We start from the raw sequence: 17761 nt of genomic DNA on the forward strand, positions 1-17761 counted from the left end.
CCATCAAATACCTTGGGGTAACTATTGACCAGTACCTGTCCTTTGGTTCTATGGCAGACTCAGTTATTCAGAAGGCTAACGCCAGGTTAAAGTTCCTTTACCGTAAGAAAGATTTCCTTACCGTAAGAAAGATTTCCTTACACAGCATTCCAAAAAACTGCTTGTCAATTCCTTAATTCAGTGCCACTTTGACTATGCCTGCTGTGTCTGGTTATGGTTTAACTCCGGTCTTGCAAAATAAATTACAGACAACACAAAATAAAATGATGAGATTTGTTCTAAACCTTGATTACAGAGTTCATATTGGCCCTTCCCATTTTAAATCCCTTAATTGGTTACCAGTTTGTAAGAGAGTTGAACAAATTATGCTATGTCATGTTTTTAAGGTTAAAAACCAAATGGCCCCAAAGTACTTAAGTGATTGTTTTGTTTCTCAGAAATCTATGCATTCTTATTGCACCAGACTGAGTAAAAAGAGAGGGTATTGTCTTCCTAAGGTTAAAGGTTTTGGGTCAGTCTTTAAGTTTTATTGGTGCTGAACTCTGGAACAGTCTTCCAACTTGTATGACTGAAATTAACAAATTTCATCGTTTTAAGGTAGCCAACAAATTACTTTTAAGTAGTCCCTGTGATAATAAATCGCAATAATCCTGTACATGCTGTATACTGTGATAATTTTTTAATGTAATCTTTTCTTAATTCGACATGATTATTTCTTAATGATGTGATACTGACTTTTTAATGAATTACATTACTTTACATTTTAAATTGTGATAATTTTAAATGATATCCTTCATTAATGTGATTTTTCTTATAATTAGTAAATTTTTATTTTCTTTTATGAAATACCTCTCTTTGTCATGCCACCAAATGCTAAGGACCACAATGGAAATAAGAGCTTGCTCTTTTTTGTGTTATCCTTGGTTTTGGGAACACGTCATGGTTTACATAATATAGTATTTATTTATTTATTTGTAATTGTTTTAATCTATATTGTGTTTGTTTATCATGTAACATGTACCTTTTGCCAAAATAAATCTATCTATCTATCTATAACAACAATCATGATTTACAGCTATTTATTTTCAATGGTTAGATTTTTTCATGTATATATAAAAAATTGTACAATGAAAATAACATAGGAATGGAGCTAAAGTTGTTGCAAGAAAATTCTGTTTATGTAATAGCCAATAATCAGCACTGGAAAATACAGAAACTGAACTCAGTTACAAGTTATATATACACAAACTTATATCATGTTGTTATTTCATCACATAATTTTAAATCACATATCATTTTTACACGTTAATATGTTCACCATGTAAAAGATCCTGTAACTCAATTTTTTTATGGTTTTATATCAAAAATATGATACTCAAATTAAGATTTATCATTATTGTTAAATCTTAATTTGAGTAAGTTCAAAAAAGCATTATTTATAAAGATATTACCGAATTTACATTTCATGTAAATAAAGGGAGGTAATTAGAAATTTATTTTCGATAAAGTTTAGCCTAAATTTAACAATAAGAAATTAATGCAAACATTTTAATAATTACATATAATTAATCATTTATGCGAATAAACATTTATAGAACATATTTAACATATTCTTGGATGTTTGGAAATTATTTTAGAAGAATAATCATAAACAGATTTAAAATTTCACTTGTGTGTTGTTACATCCTTAATTACTACATACAGGATCTTATACATGTTCATCTATCAAATGTCAGAATGTGACAATATAGCAGAATAGACTGTCATGTTGTTTCTTCCTTTCATTGTTTTCAGTGTAAGGTGCATGTGTGACAAGGGGCCTGAAAGGGAGGGGTGATATTTTTATAGTAAGATTCATAACAATAAGGGGATTAGTTTCATACACAGTTAATCATGCATATGATAGAATTAAATATTTCAGTTCATTCAAACTTTGAAAAAAAACTTATTCAGAAAGAAAAGCTATTTAGCGTTTGCTAGAGGTGAACTACATGTATAAATAGCTTTGAAACACATCCGGGGTCTGTACTCTCAGATGGATGAATCCTCATTAGGTTTTTCACCTTGAGATGGGTGGGGTAAATAATAACTCTTTTAAAAACAAACTTCTCAGTAAAAATATTTATGTACATAAAATGTGTAAGCATCCCGATAAAGCTTTTCTAACGATATTTAAAGTGACAGTACTTTAATAATCATCAAGTTGAAGTTGTCTTCATTGTAATTGACAAGGTGAATTAAAAAATTCATAATTCATCTGACAGTCAAGTTGGTTTGAAGGTATCTTTTTCTTTCCTTAAGTACCCCATCACTTCAATTGGGTCAGTACATCCACAATGTTTCTTAACACTTTCACATCTGAAAGGTAAGGAATATTAGTCAATTAGTATGGACACATATTGTACATGTACATGTATTTGTATAAAAAACTTTCAGCTTCAAATAGTTATAAACATAAAGACATGTAATTTTAGATAAAATGCATATCATAAAATTATGATTAGAGAGCAGTGGCCTTTTTTGTGTTCCTGTCTATCAATGGATTATATCTTTAAGGATTACTTAAGATAAATATCTTTATTTCATGCTTTCCAGTGTTTTATTGTAATATATCAGATGATTATATTCTGATAAACCACTAGTGAAATTTATAAAATATAATTTTCACTGTAGCCGGACTATATCTGAATGCAGATGAAAAGAAAATCAAAACTACATGGAATAACAGGCAGAAATAAATGCCGTCATGCGTAAATTTTGCTTCATTAAGAAAAGGAAGTCGATGTCATAATACATCATGTTAAAAATGTAGCACAATTACAGAAATTTAACAGGCCTATGTTTCAAAATTTATGATGTGACGTAATGATGTGATGACGTCACAAAGGAGAATACGCGACGTTACGCAGCAAAATCAGTAAAAAATACTTAAAATCACTTAAAAAAGCATGAAATAAAAAGAAAATTTATTTGTTTTACATATAAGATTGAAATATATTTCATTCGTGAACACCAGCTATTATATTTTCACTCGTGGCGCCACCACTCGTGAAAATATTGCATCTGGTGTTCACTCAGTGAAATTATATTTCAATCTTACATGCAAAACAAACAAATATCCTCTATGTGTTTCTTTAGAAAATATTCTAAGTGATATATCTGCAGGTAGTTACATTACATATGTTTCTAAAGTGAATAAAATAAACTTTTTATGTCAGGTTACTTCATATGAAATAACACATTGACACTGGGACCAATATTGATCAATCAAAATGTGTTCTAACAGACCAAACTGTTTCACTGGCTTTAATGAATAGAAAAGTCGATGAAAAAATCCAAAAAGCAATTTTTGAATCAAAGGCCATAAATTATTTATTTTTTGTATAGAAACCTACTAGACCATGTTACATACTTAATTAGTAAACACAGGGCTTTTTAATTTCCAAGATTTTAAGAAGTCTTTTCTCTTTAATGTTTAAGTAGCAAATATTGAAATAGGTTTTTTTTGTTATATGGGCATGATTGATAGAAATTTGCCCACTAGACAATCTACACACCTTAAACCATGCTACATTACAAATACCTGACCACTGCTTTGTTAAATTACCAGTTTATGGAATAGATGTTTTTCTTTTTTTTTCTGCTTTTTTTTGATAATTTAAACATTGGTAATTTGGTATTTAAACACGTTTTTTCCTGCATTTAGATAAGGTTTTTTTTTCAATGATGATTATAAATAACAGTATAATTTTATTCTATAGAACTGGTAAAATAGTTACTTGAATTTCAACTAAGATATCAAAAATAGTTACTGTACATAGTACTAGAATGACTTAGTATTATTTAAATAAAATGCCAGTGCTCCCTTTACATAGTTACTAAATCATTGTTATCATATACATGTTTTGTTCATATAGGACTGTAAATTATCTGACTTGCATACATAAGTATATATATAACTTATAATTGTATGAAAACCCAAATATGTGGATATTCATTAAAGCAGCCTGCCTCCAGATTCATGCTAATTTTCATGAACATTTTGAAAGTGTATTAAAAAGTAGGATATTGTGAAATGAACAAAGAAAAACAAGAGGGCCATGATGGCCCTGAGGTCGCTCACCTGTAAATAGGCCCCCCCCAACCCCCCCCCCCCCCCCCCCAATGTTGCAGGGCCAATTTAACCCAAGGGCTTTAATTTGCACGAACTTGGTAGACACCCATAAGAAGATGTTTCATGCTAAACATCTAAGCTCTAGCTCATTGGGCTTTTTAAAAGAAGATTTTTTTTAAGTTTTTACTATACACATATAGTTAAAAACAATGACACCCCTGGGGCCGGGCCAGGGCTTTTATTTGAACAAACTTTGTAGACACTTACTAGAAGATGTTTCATGCTTAATATCTAAACTCTAGCTATTTGGGTTTTTTCAAAGAAGATTTTAAGTTTTTGCTATACACATATAAAGAAAATCAATGACCCCCGGGGCGGGACCAATTTTGACCCCAGGTCTTATATTTGAACAAAACTTTGTAGACACTCACTAAAAGATGTTTCATGCTTAATAGCTTAACTCTAGCTATTTGGTTTTTTCAAAGAAGATTTTTTAAGTTTTTTGCTATACACATATAAGGAAATCAATGACCCCCGGGGTGGTGCCAATTTTGACCCAGTGCTTTTTATTTGAACAAACTTGGTAGACACCTATTAGAACATGTTTGATGCTCAATATCTTAGCCATAGCTCTTTGAGTTCTTTAAAAAGAAGATTTTTTAAGTTTTTACTATATGCATATAGGGAAAATCAATGACCCCCGGGGCGGGGCCAATTTTGACCCCAGGGCTTTTTTTGAACAAACTTGGTAGACACCCATTAGAACATATTTCATGCTAAATATCTTAGCTCTAGCTCTTTGGGTTCTTTAAAAGAAGATTTTTTAAGTTTTTACTATATGCATTTAGGGAAAATCAATGACCCCGGGGCGGGGCCAATTTTGACCCCAGGGCTTTTACTTGAACAAACTTTGTAGACACTCACTAGAAGATGTTTCATGCCAAAATATCTAAGCTCTAGCTCTTATGTTTTCTTAAAAGAAGATATTTAAAGTTTTTTCTTTCGGTTGCCATGGCAACCAGAGTTCTGCATGGAATTAAATTCTTTGAACAATTTTTAAAGGTGACCACCAAAGGAACATTCCTGTGAAGTTTGGATGAAATTGGCTTAGTGGTTTATGAGGAGATGTCATTTAAAGTAAAAGTTTACGGACGGACGACGGACGGACGCCGGACGGACGGACGCCGGATGAAAAGCGATCACAAAAGCTCACCCTGTCACTTTGTGACAGGTGAGCTAATAATTTTCACATTGCAAACAGCATTTACAACCCATGTTAATAACCAAAATGAGGTCAAAATATGCAAAAATAGCCCTTACCGTATTAGTAACGCAGTAGAAATATAGTAAAAAATACAGCAAAATCAGTTAATTTTTTGCAATAACATGGAAATTATTACTTTTTATCTATTTACTTTTCTTAAAATCTCAACTTTTTTTTCAAGTTTGATTGTCTTTAAAATAATTTGCTTCATCTGGAGGTGTGCAGCTTTAAATCCATTAATACATAATTGTTTGGCCATATGTTGGTAAGCAATCATAACAAAATAAACTTAGTGTGAATAAAAAAACAACAGTCTTTATCCTTCCTAGCCCCATTCAGGCTTTCATAGATGTGACAAGGCCATGCTAGAGGCATTCACTAATGTATCATATTAAAACATATTGTTAAAGTTGTAATGATTTTGAAAGACAATTTTGAAAGTTCTTTCCATAACAAGTGTCAATCTAAGTCTATGTATCAAACGTGACCAAAGGGTTGGTAAATTCTGACCTAAAGGCCATAATAATTTGTAGTGGCCCTCTTGACTATATGCCATGTAAGATATGATGGCTTGATATATTGAAAAATATGCCAGAGGTAGATAAATATGAGTTGAGATGCTGAAAGATATATAAAGCTAACAGTGGGTTCCCCACAGAACATTGTATTATTCATGTCTTAACAAAATAATCAAGTTACTGTATGTTGTACATTTATTTCAGAAAAATACAATGTACTGTTTTAAATCCTTTAACTGAATAAAAACTTGCGTTCAATGACTTGTATCAGACATCATTTTTTATTGTTCCTATTAAAGTGATAAAATTATGTTAATGTTAATTTACAAGTTTAAATGTCAAAGTTTGCTGGTATTTGGTTTCAGAAAAATTCTACTGTACTTATGACAAAGTGATACTTGGATACCTTTAATATTGTTTGAATAATGGGCAACAAAAAGTTTTTGCACAACAATGGCAACACCACATCCCTCATCATAGTTTGATTATTTTCTCTCTTTTTTTTCCTGGATGTCCGCAATCAAACATTCAGGAACTTTATTTGCATCATTATAAAACATATAAGCCCAATGTCTTGTAGATTCATAGATAAAGATTTTTCAATTATTTTCGAAATATCTATTTTAAGGTTCTAGTAAAAGATAGTTACACATAATATTATGACAATTTTTTATTTCATATAAGAAACATAATTATCTACTTACACAAGATAACATACATCAACATGTTACCATTTACTTTAAAAGTGTTTTGGTTTCCTAGACTTTTTTGTTTCTTTCTAGGTCAGTGTTTAAGTTCTTCTGTCATTGTCTATAAATGAGCCGCTTCATGACAAAACCAACAAGAGCTGTCAGTAGAACAGCACGCTCGACTATTCTAAGTGCTTGATAGTAAAAGAGCCTTTATAATGTTAAATTTTTTAAGTTCACAAAAGAGCTAATTTTTTTTCATAAATTCATGTTATAGCCTTAGAGAGAGTCTATTTATACAGTATTGGCTTGACTATTCGGAAGGTAATGTCACAAGGGTGTTTAATTGAGTAAAATAATAACTAATTACCTATGAATACATAAATTTGACAGAAAAGGTACAAAGGCTTGTTATTAAGATGTTTTATCAAGTTAATCACTGCTTTATTATTATGAATGCATAAAATTGTCCCAAAAAAGGTACAAACCCTTCAGTAGTTATTGAGATAACAGCTTACAAGCAAAACTTTACCATGAATTTTTAAGTTGAAAAATCCCGGAGAAAAATCAGCCTAAATGCAAGATAGAATTATGGATCTTTGTCAGTGCCTACAAATTATGACCCTAAATGCATATGTGAAGTTTTTAAATAAATATATTCTTTAATAGTTATTGAGATATGTAAAACTATCATGTTAACATTAACCAAGAGACTAAGTAGAAAAGGGATATGAATCAGCCTTAATGCAAGATAGAGTTATGGGACTTGCGTCAGTGACATACAATTATGACCCTCCAATTATGACCCTATGGCATGTGTAAAGTTTCAAGTAAATATCTTTGAAGACCTTTAACCTTTAACCAAAATTTCTAAGTTTCAAAGGGGCAAAATAATTCTGCAAATATTGCAGGCAGAGTTATGCAATTTTGCAAACTGATATACATTGTTACTATAAAGAGTATTTTTAAATTTCAATTGAATATCTCAAGCAATAATTAAGATATTTGACTTTACAAAAAAAAACTTTAACCAAAATTTCTAAGTTCCAAAGGGGTATAATTCTGTCAATATTGTAGGCAGAGTTATCCAACTTGTCAATCTGATGTACCTTGTTACTATAAATAAGTATTGTAAGTTTCAATTGAATATCTCAAGCAATAATTGAGATATTTGACTTTACAAAAAACTTTAACCAAAATTTCTAAGTTAAAAAGGGGCATAATTCTGTCAATATTGTAGGCAGAGTTATCCAACTTGTCAATGTGATGTACCTTGTTACTATAAATAAGTATTGTAAGTTTCAATTGAATATCTCAAGCAATAATTGAGATATTTGACTTTACAAAAAACTTTAACCAACGCAGACGCCGACGCGGACGCTGACGCCGACGCGACTAGAATAGCTCTCATATTCTTCGAATAGTCGAGCTAACAAAATGGGTTTGCGACCAGCATGGATCCAGACCAGCATGTGCATCCGCGCAGTCTGATCAGGATCCATGCTGTTCGCTATCAGTTTCTCTACTTGTTATAGGGTTTGTAAGCAAACAGCATGGATCCTGATCAGACTGCACGGATGCGCAGGCTTGTCTGGATCCATGCTGGTCGCAAACCCATTATGTTGGTTTTGTCATAACGCGGCTCAAATTTATCAGAAGAGTATCAGTACATGTACTTACTGAACTCTCATAAAAGGATTAATTTTCTTCTCCTCATCAATTGTTGAAGGTATAGTTGGTAGACTATTGTCTCTCAGATTCTGAATAAACAATATAATAAAGATCTGATACGTCAAAAATCTAACAGTTTGATAAGCTTAACTGTAATCTGCATACTAGTTGGAGAGATAACTCCGACGCATAGATAACCCCGACACTTGATAAATATATTTGTTATAACTTTGTTTTTCAACAAATAAGAACATGGTCACCTAAAAGTATTGGAGCAGAATAGGATGATTTTTTTTATAATTTGGTAAACTTTGTTATGTTTTTAAAATAACCTAGACTTTTCATAGGCAAAACTGCTTCAAAACGTTCTTTTTACTAAATTACAATAAGATAGTTAGAATTGTATTGACCACAGGCCACTGGCTTGGGAAAGATTTTTGAAAAATTGTTTAAATATTCACAAAAACTAGATAAAACATATAAAATGTAAAAATAAATTATTGATGCAGATTTTCCAGTCATTTTTACTTAAAAAATTAAGTGTCGACTTTATCTACTGCTGTGGGGTAAAAATACCATTTTTGTATACCTCTTTCAGAAACTTAAAGAAGTACCAGATTCCATTTTCATACATAATTTTTGTAGTATAAAGTAAAGACTTTGAACTGAACTTTGTTTAGATGGTTCAATATTTAAAATATACAGGAAGATGATTAAGATATTGCAAAAAATGTGTGATTTAGTGTCGGAGTTATCTCTCCAACCAGTAATAAAAATATAAAAGTAATTGAACTTTACTTAAATATCTTTTTTTTTTCAATGTTATAATAATTTCAACTTTTTTACATCTTATTATTATATACTTATAAATGAAATATTGTGAAACATTGATGAAATAAAATGTATATTTTCATTTTCTGTTTTTTCACTGTAAAAAAATATATAGTAAACAGAAAACAGAGTTTTTTTTATAAATACAGGATTTATTTTTATCTTTTGGTATGAAAATTATCATATTTCAATCATGGCGGTAGCCACTAATGTAATATTTTTCATATCACCAAATGAAAATAAATCATGTATTTATAGAAAGAATTTAAATATCCTCTATATAGGTTACTATATCTGTTTCTCAGGGTCAAGTCCTACTGAAATTACAAAAACCTCTAATTTGACACTAGTACTAGTCAGTTCCAAGAAGCAGACTCAATAATGATTAAAACAGACTTTAAGTTTTTAATCATCCAACATAATAGTTTTAAAGATACAACAAGAATGAGGTTTTTAAATATGACAAGTAAATAAATATGAAAGTTAATCGGCGTGGCCGAGTGGTTGACGCGTCAGACTAGTAATCTAAAGATTGCTGACTGTGTGGATTCCAACCCTGTCAGGGGCAAGCAATTATTTTCTTGAGCAAGAAACTCTACTTTCATTGCTTAGTATTGGTTGGTTCCAGGAACGGATTTGAGAGTGATTCAATGAGCTTATAGCTTCCAACAAAGTAAAATAAATTTATATAAACTAAATATGATACAACAATTCATAGCAGTTTAAAACTAAAGCTGTTTGAGGAGATGCACGCTCAACTTTTCTCAAAACTGTATAGTAAACTAACACTTATATAGCACTTTGACTTCTACGTCTGTGATGTTAATTTTTTATGATTATAATCTTTGTCAACTTTATTAAGAAAATAAGAAATTATTCATCCTAAATTGGACGCAATTTCTCCTTATGACATCTTATATTACAAATATGAATACTTTGTTTGTTTGTTTCATTTTACGCCTTTTCCCAACAGTATTTCCGTCATATAGGCGGCAGAGACATAGATAACAGAGATAGGCTACTTCCTAGCCAGTTAAAATATCACGCGTGCCTACTAAACTTAAAACTTGTAGCAAGTAAAACTTATTAACCAGATATCAAAATCAGTAAAATAATACATTTTCTGAAAGCTTATGCATTTATCTATGGCTGCAGGTAAAAATATTTACAGTTCCCATTTAAATAAATGTTGTATCATTTTTTAAAGAGAACTACTTAATATTTTTTTGTTACAAAATTGTTCATATGACAAAAAAACTGGCTCAATGGGTATTTCTGCCATGTTTTTTCTAAATGAAAGGCATGGAAAGTTACCAATATTTTAACATGCAGCCATAGATGAAAGATTTACCTTTCAAATGGTATATAATATTAAAGGATCAAATGTACATTCATTAAGTTTTATTTGCTACCAAATGCCTAATTTTCCACTTTTTTTAGGCATGAGTGATATTTCAATGGAGTATATAGGAGCTGCTTATCTCTGTTATCTATGTCTCTGTAGGCGGGTAGTTTCCTAACCATCGTTCCTGGAGAGTTACAGCAGTACTAGACTACCTTCCTCCGTGCTAAACTACCAAAGCATCTCCCGGGGATCGAACCCACGCCAGAGAGGTAACTGGATTAGAAGTCATAGCCTCTAACCCCTCGACCACGGAGGCGGTTCAAATATGAGTACAAATATCATATAAAATATTTACTATACAATTGAAATCAATCATACTTTTCAAGCTTATGTAACTATTAAACACAAACAAGTGAAGAGGACAGTGTACAAAAGTTCAGATTTTCTTTTATTTTATGTATTACATGTAGCATTATTTAGGAGCTGATTTTAATCAGATAACATTACATCATTGGCATAATGACTAAGATGTATGTATCTAAGCCCATGTATCATAACCTCAAGCTCTTACAAGACCACAGCCATGTTTCTTGATATGACACAAGTACAAATTACTACCTGAAGCAGATTCAAGAATGATAATTGTAAGCTATAAGAGCTTGAATTAAAATTAATGCTTCTAAGAATTTTTTAATGGCACATTATGCCTTAGAAACTAATAAAATTTTCCTTCGTTTGAAAGGGCAAAAATGAGTATAATGTTTAAATAATGGTTAAAAAATATGTTAACTGCTTATTACCGGAAGAATGTAGCAATGAACCTGAAAATGTATGTCATAAAAGTAAAAAAATGTAAAGTAAGTAGTATTTTGACTTCCATACAAAATCCCTATAACTATACTAACTGCCAAAAACCAACAGAACCAAAGACGTTCAGGTACATTTGAAAACCATTAAGTATCTTCTTCGAAATTATAACAAGGCACCAAAAAAGAATCTTTTGAGAAATAATATTAAAAGCATTTCTTGGATATGGGCCTTTAAAGAATTTTATATAATAGGTAATCTGGTCTCTCACCTGAGCTGATTTGATCTTATTTTGTATATCAACATTGTCTGGTTCAGTATGTATAGCAAATTTCAGGTTAGCAGTAGTGTATTCATGTCCACAAAACACTCGCTGAAATATTACAAAATATGCATTACAGCTAGATTATTCGTAGTTGTTGAATTCAACAAAAAATCTAGTAGATCTGCAATATACCTGTTAAGTCATATTTGTTGGTTTTTTTTTACATCAAACCACCACTGTGGTATAAATGTCATATGACAAGCAGACAACACTGCTGCTTTAATACTACACTTTAGTACATGCATGTTTTCACACAATTCTATACCTTGATTACCTCCTCACATAAAACAATATTGCTGAGGGAATTCAAACCCACAGAAGCGAGGACAAGCAATTCAAACTGAGCTTCCTTAACCACTCAGCTAATGAAGCCCTCTGATGTCACAGAACCATTGGTTTATCTTACATCATCTAAATGAACACTGGAAGGAAACAATATAAACCTATTTCATTAGTAAAGAACCTTGAGAGCTTGCACATCTTTAAAGTATGTTTGCAGCTAAATATCTATTCTTACAATTTTTATCTTACATCTTTAATTATACATCCTTAAAATAAAACTGTACACCTTTCTATTTTCAAGCCTGCAAATTTTTAAACAAGAGGGCCATGATGGCCCTGAAGTCGCTCACCTGTATATAGGCCCCCCTCAGCGAGGCAAGTTTAAACACCAGGGCTTTTATTTGAATAAACTTTGTAGACACCCATTAGAAGATGTTTCATGCTAAACATCTAAGGTCTAGCTTGTTGGGTTTTTAAAAAAAAAAAAAATTTAAGTTTTTTCTTTACACATATACTATTATTTAAAAACAATGACACTCCTGGGGCAGGGCCAGTTTTGACCCAAGGGCTTTTATTTGAACAATCTTTGTAGACACTTACTAGAAGATGACACTTTCATGCTTAATATCTAAACTCTAGCTATTCGAGTTATTTCCAAGAAGATTTTTAAGTTTTGCTAAACACATATAAGGAAAATCAATGTCCCCCCGGGGCGGGGCCAATTTTGACCCCAGGGCTCTTATTTGAACAAACTTGGTAGACATCCATTAGAACATGTTTCATGCTAAATATCTTAGCTCTAGCTCTTTGGGTTCTTTAAAAGAAGATTTTTAAGTTTTTACTATATTCATATAGGGAAAATCAATGACCCCCTGGGGCGGGGCCAATTTTGACCCAAGGGCTCTTATTTGAACAAACTTGGTAGATATCCATTAGAACATGTTTCATGCTAAATATCTTAGCTCTAGCTCTTTGGGTTCTTTAAAAGAAGATTTTTTAAGTTTTTACTATATTCATATAGGAAAAATTAATGACCCCCTGGGGCGGGGCCAATTTTGACCCAAGGGCTCTTATTTGAACAAACTTGGTAGACATCCATTAGAACATGTTTCATGCTAAATATCTTAGCTCTAGCTCTTTGGGTTCTTTAAAAGAAGATTTTTAAGTTTTTACTATATGCATATAGGAAAAATCAATGACCCCCTGGGGCGGGGCCAATTTTAACCCAAGGGCTTTTATTTGAACAAACTTGGTAGACACCCATTAGAAGATGTTTCATGCTAAATATCTTAGCTCTAGCTCTTTGGGTTCTTTAAAAGAAGATTTTTAAAGTTTTTACTATATACATATAGGGAAAATCAATGACCCCCTGGGGCGGGGCCAATTTTGACCCCAGGGCTTTTATTTGAACAAACTTGGTAGACACTCACTAGAAGATGTTTCATGCCAAATATCTAAGCTCATGCTCTTTTGGTTTTTTAGAAGATGATATTTAAAGTTTTTTTCTTTTGGTTGCCATGGCAACCAGAGTTCTGCATGGAATTAAATTCTTTGAACAATTTTTAAAGGTGACCACCAAAGGAACATTCCTGTGAAGTTTGGATGAAATTGGCTCAGTGGTTTATGAGGAGATGTCATTTAAAGTTAAAGTTTACGGACGACGGACGGACGACGGACGGACGGACGCCGGACGAAAAGCGATCACAAAAGCTCACCCTGTCACTAAGTGACAGGTGAGCTAAAAAAAATTTAAGTGTATAAAGCAATATATCTGCAAAAGAATTGTTATTTGAATTTAGAGAAAGAATACTTTCTAAATAACAGTATGAACAAAACATGTTTATATCTTTCCTTCAGAGCAAATGGTGCATGTACATTGTTGAACAGTAGGAACCCTACTTAAAATAAAGCACAATGTTTAGTTCCTAAACATTCTATTCTGTTTACAAACAGTATTCATTACGAATCAAGCCAGTTATTACCACAGACTATTACCAGGTTAATGGTTTTATTTTAAGTACTCGTATGACTGGATCACTGAGTGCTACTGCTTATCTAACAGCTTCTGATATTAAACTGAATAGAGACAGAAATTGCTACCAACTGCTTCATCATTCCACAACACAGATATTGAAGTTGACTAACAGATATTGAAGTTGACTAACAGATACTGATATTGACTAACAGATACTGAGGTTGACTAACAGATACTGAAGTTGACTAACAGATACTGAAGTTGACTAATAGATACTGAAGTTGACTAACAGAAACTGAGGTTGACTAACAGATACTGAGGTTGACTAACAGATACTGTAGTTGACTGACAGATACTGAAGTTGACTAACAGATACTGAAGTTGACTAACAGATATTGAAGTTGACTAACAGATACTGAAGTTGACTAATAGATACTGAAGTTGACTAACAGATACTGAGGTTGACTAACAGAAACTGAGGTTGAATAACAGAAACTGAGGTTGACTAACAAAAACTGAGGTTGACTAACAGATACTGAGGTTGACTAACAGAAACTGAGGTTGACTAACAGATACTGAAGTTGACTAACAGAAACTGAGGTTGACTAACAGATACTGAGGTTGACTAACAGAAACTGAGGTTGACTAACAGAAACTGAGGTTGACTAACAAAAACTGAGGTTGACTAACATATACTGAGGTTAACTAACAGAAACTGAGGTTGACTAACAGAAACTGAAGTTGACTAACAAATAATGAGGTTGACTAACAGATACTAAGATTGACTAACAGATACTGAGGTTGACTAACAAAAACTGAGGTTGACTAACAGATACTGAGGTTGACTAACGAGAAACTGAGGTTGACTAACAGAAAATGAGGTTGACTAACAGATACTGAGGTTGACTAACAGATACTGAGGTTGACTAACAGAAACTGAGGTTGACTAACAAAACAGAGGTTAACTTACAAATACTGAGGTTGACTAACAGAAACTGAGGTTGACTAACAGAAACTGAGGTTGACTAACAGAAACTGAGGTTGACTAACAGATACTGAGGTGACTAACAGAAACTGAGGTTGACTAACAGATACTGAGGTTGACTAACAGAAACTGAGGTTGACTTACAGGTACTGAGGTTGACTAACAGATACTGAGGTTGACTAACAAAAACTGAGGTTGACTAATAGTACTGAGGTTGACTAACAGATACTGAGGTTGACTAACAAAAACTGAGGTTGACTAACAGATACTGAAGTTGACTAACAGAAACTGAGGTTGAGGTTGACTAACAGAAACTGAGGTTGACTAACAGATACTGAGGTTGACTAACAGATACTGAGGTTGACTAACAGATACTGAGGTTGACTAACAGATACTGAGGTTGACTAACAGATACTGAGGTTGACTAACAGAAACTGAGGTTGACTAACAGAAACTGAGGTTGACTAACAGATACTGAGGTTGACTAACAGATACTGAGGTTGACTAACAGATACTGAGGTTGACTTATAGGTACTGAGGTTGACTAACAGATACTGAGGTTGACTAACAAAAACTGAGGTTGACTAACAGATACTGAGGTTGACTAACAGAAACTGAGGTTGACTAACAGAAACTGAGGTTGACTAACAGAAACAGAGGTTAACTTACAAATACTTAGGTTGACTAACAGATACTGAGGTTGAATTACAGATACTGAGGTTGATTAACAAATACTGAAGTGGATGTATTTCCAATTTTGGGAAATACATACACTTCAAATTCCAACTTAAATGTCAACCATGTTATCTGTCTATATTACAGAGAAAAAGAAAATGATGAAATAGTTTTTCGATGAGTCTACAACAGTTTTGTAGATCTATAATAGACTTACAGTTTCACCAGGCAAGGAAGAAAGGATTTCAATCAGTGCTGAATACATCTGTGGAGGTGTACCTTCAAAAAATCTTCCACAACCTCCGCTAAATAATGTATCACCTATCATAAAAATAATCATCATTAACATGTCATAAATACTCTTTACAAATAAACTGCTAGCTATTGGTTAAACAACACCTTACCTTTAACAAAGATACAATTGAAGTATATATCATTCATTTCTATTCTTTTTTTATTGTAGATTATCATATAAAGATTGACATTTTTCAGATTAAGTGGTAAAACACAGACTTTAGGCACACCTACCTGCATTACTTCAACATTATCATACCTGAGTAGGACCATCAACCTTATATTAATTAAAGACTTAGCTTCTTTACATGCAAGTATTTAAATTTCATGATGGGATCATTAATATCTCAACTTTATCTCTCTAAATCAACTGACAAATGGAGGCCCAAATGTGACAAGCTAATTAAATTTGATGTATAGAACATGTATATAAGAAAGCTTGGTGTAATAAATGTGTGTGTTTTCAGAATAAACACTTAAAGTAATATTCAATATAAACAGTAAATGCATTATTCATTAAAAACACTTAATATGATATTCAATGTAAACAGTTAATGCATTTATTCATTAAAAACACTTAATATGATATTCAATGTAAACAGTTAATGCATTTTTCATTAAAAACACTTAATATGATATTCAATGTAAACAGTTAATGCATTTTTCATTGAAAACACTTAATATGATATTCAATGTAAATATTTATTCCTGTGTATATTCAATCCTAAAAAGCATTTCTTTCTTCCTAAAATTATTGAGAAGAAAATTTCAAGCGTTTTGATAAATTGTACATTTTGCTAATTTTTTTTGGTTGGATTTTTAATGTCGCACCAACAAAGTATAGGTCATAATTATGGCGCCTTTTCAGCTTTACTGGTAGAGGAAGACTTTTACATGTATTTTTTGGCATGAATCGGCATCCGAGTAGAACCACCAAAGCTAGCTAGATAGCTTCCTCACTTGAAAGAATACAAAGTCCCAGTGGGGATTTGAATCCACAGCAGTGAGGGGCAAGTGGTTTTGACTAATTGATTATAAATTGTAAATTCACAATTGCAAAACTGTTGTTACAAAACAAGTTTCATAATATATTTTATAGTATAATAACCAGGTTTGATGGTAACTCTTACCTGTGAAGACAGCTGGGTCGGCTTTATTTCCAGTAACATAGTAACAGATATGCCCCGCTGTGTGGCATGGTGTAAATAAACATTTTATGTTCAAGTTCCCCAGCTAGCAATGAAAAATAATAATATTATTAATATATAGGGTATAGAGTGTACATTGTATATTGTTTGAAGTGTCAGTTAAAAAATTCAACATAACAAAATAAATCAATCATTCATATTTACAACATCAAACAAGTTGAATATGTCTCAGTGCAGCCAATGATAACACTAACAGACTGGCCTGCACACAAATTGCAGCTAGATTTCTCTCCTTGATTTAATGTTACACCCTGAAAACTATATGGGGCAACCAGGGGCCGAGTGGTTAAGGTCGTTGACTTCAAATCACTTGCCCCCTCACCGCTGTGGTTTTCGAATCCCGAATGGATTATTTTCATGTTTAGGAAGCTATCCAGCTGAGCTTACGAAAACATCGGGGTTCTACTCAGGTGCCGTTTGTGTGCCTGAAATAATGCACGGAACGGCATGTGAGGTCTTTTCTTCACAGTAAAGCTGGAACGTCGCCCATATGAAAAAATTTAATTTAATTATCCTGTTGTCTCTTTAAAAAAAAGTGTTATTTTTATTTTATTATAACTAAAAATGTAATACTTTATTATAAAATGTGTTTCCCAAGTTCAAACAACTTTTCAAAACAAAAAAAAGCATACCTTAATTCGTTTATGGGAAAATTTACAGTTAATGCTCCATCCTGCATCACCTCCTACACTGGATTTTACCGGTTTTTCAATGAGTTTTATTAACCAGCGTGACCCCCGTGATGGGGGTTTTCAACACATGTTTAATTTTCTTTTCA

General features: G+C 32.3%; 1 protein-coding gene across 2 annotated transcripts; it reads right to left on the minus strand.

The window, feature by feature from the left end:
- Positions 1-1062: 1062 nt before the first annotated feature.
- Positions 1063-17028, minus strand: LOC132714751 (hydroxyacylglutathione hydrolase, mitochondrial-like). 2 transcript variants are annotated; one of them, XR_009623599.1, is made up of 6 exons: positions 16906-17028; positions 15699-15802; positions 11511-11612; positions 8266-8345; positions 2188-2358; positions 1063-1820 (listed from the first exon to the last, which is right to left on the minus strand). XR_009623599.1 is itself a non-coding variant. In XM_060697671.1 (5 exons), the coding sequence occupies exons 2-5, from the start codon at positions 15744-15746 to the stop codon at positions 2265-2267; spliced, it is 324 nt and encodes a 107-aa protein (XP_060553654.1). In that variant the 5' UTR covers positions 15747-15802; positions 16906-17028; the 3' UTR covers positions 2107-2264. The 2 variants fall into 2 exon arrangements, 1 of the variants encoding a protein (XP_060553654.1); XM_060697671.1 differs by lacking the exon at positions 1063-1820 and having other exon boundaries at positions 2107-2358.
- Positions 17029-17761: the final 733 nt, after the last annotated feature.

This window comes from Ruditapes philippinarum, unplaced genomic scaffold, assembly GCF_026571515.1.
Source record: "Ruditapes philippinarum isolate M1 unplaced genomic scaffold, ASM2657151v2 ctg6413_1_1_1_1, whole genome shotgun sequence".
Classification (NCBI taxonomy): Eukaryota; Metazoa; Mollusca; class Bivalvia; order Venerida; family Veneridae; genus Ruditapes; species Ruditapes philippinarum.

Coding starts and splice junctions, on each gene's coding strand:
- LOC132714751 (XM_060697671.1), bottom strand. CDS start 15,746: ATGTATTCAGCACTGATTGAAATCCTTTCTTCCTTGCCTGGTGAAACT. Junction 11,613..15,698: donor CTTCCTTGCCTGGTGAAACT/GTAAGTCTATTA, acceptor GTAATATTTCAG/CGAGTGTTTTGTGGACATGA. Junction 2,359..8,265: donor AATCCTTTTATGAGAGTTCA/GTAAGTACATGT, acceptor CTTACCTTTCAG/ATGTGAAAGTGTTAAGAAAC.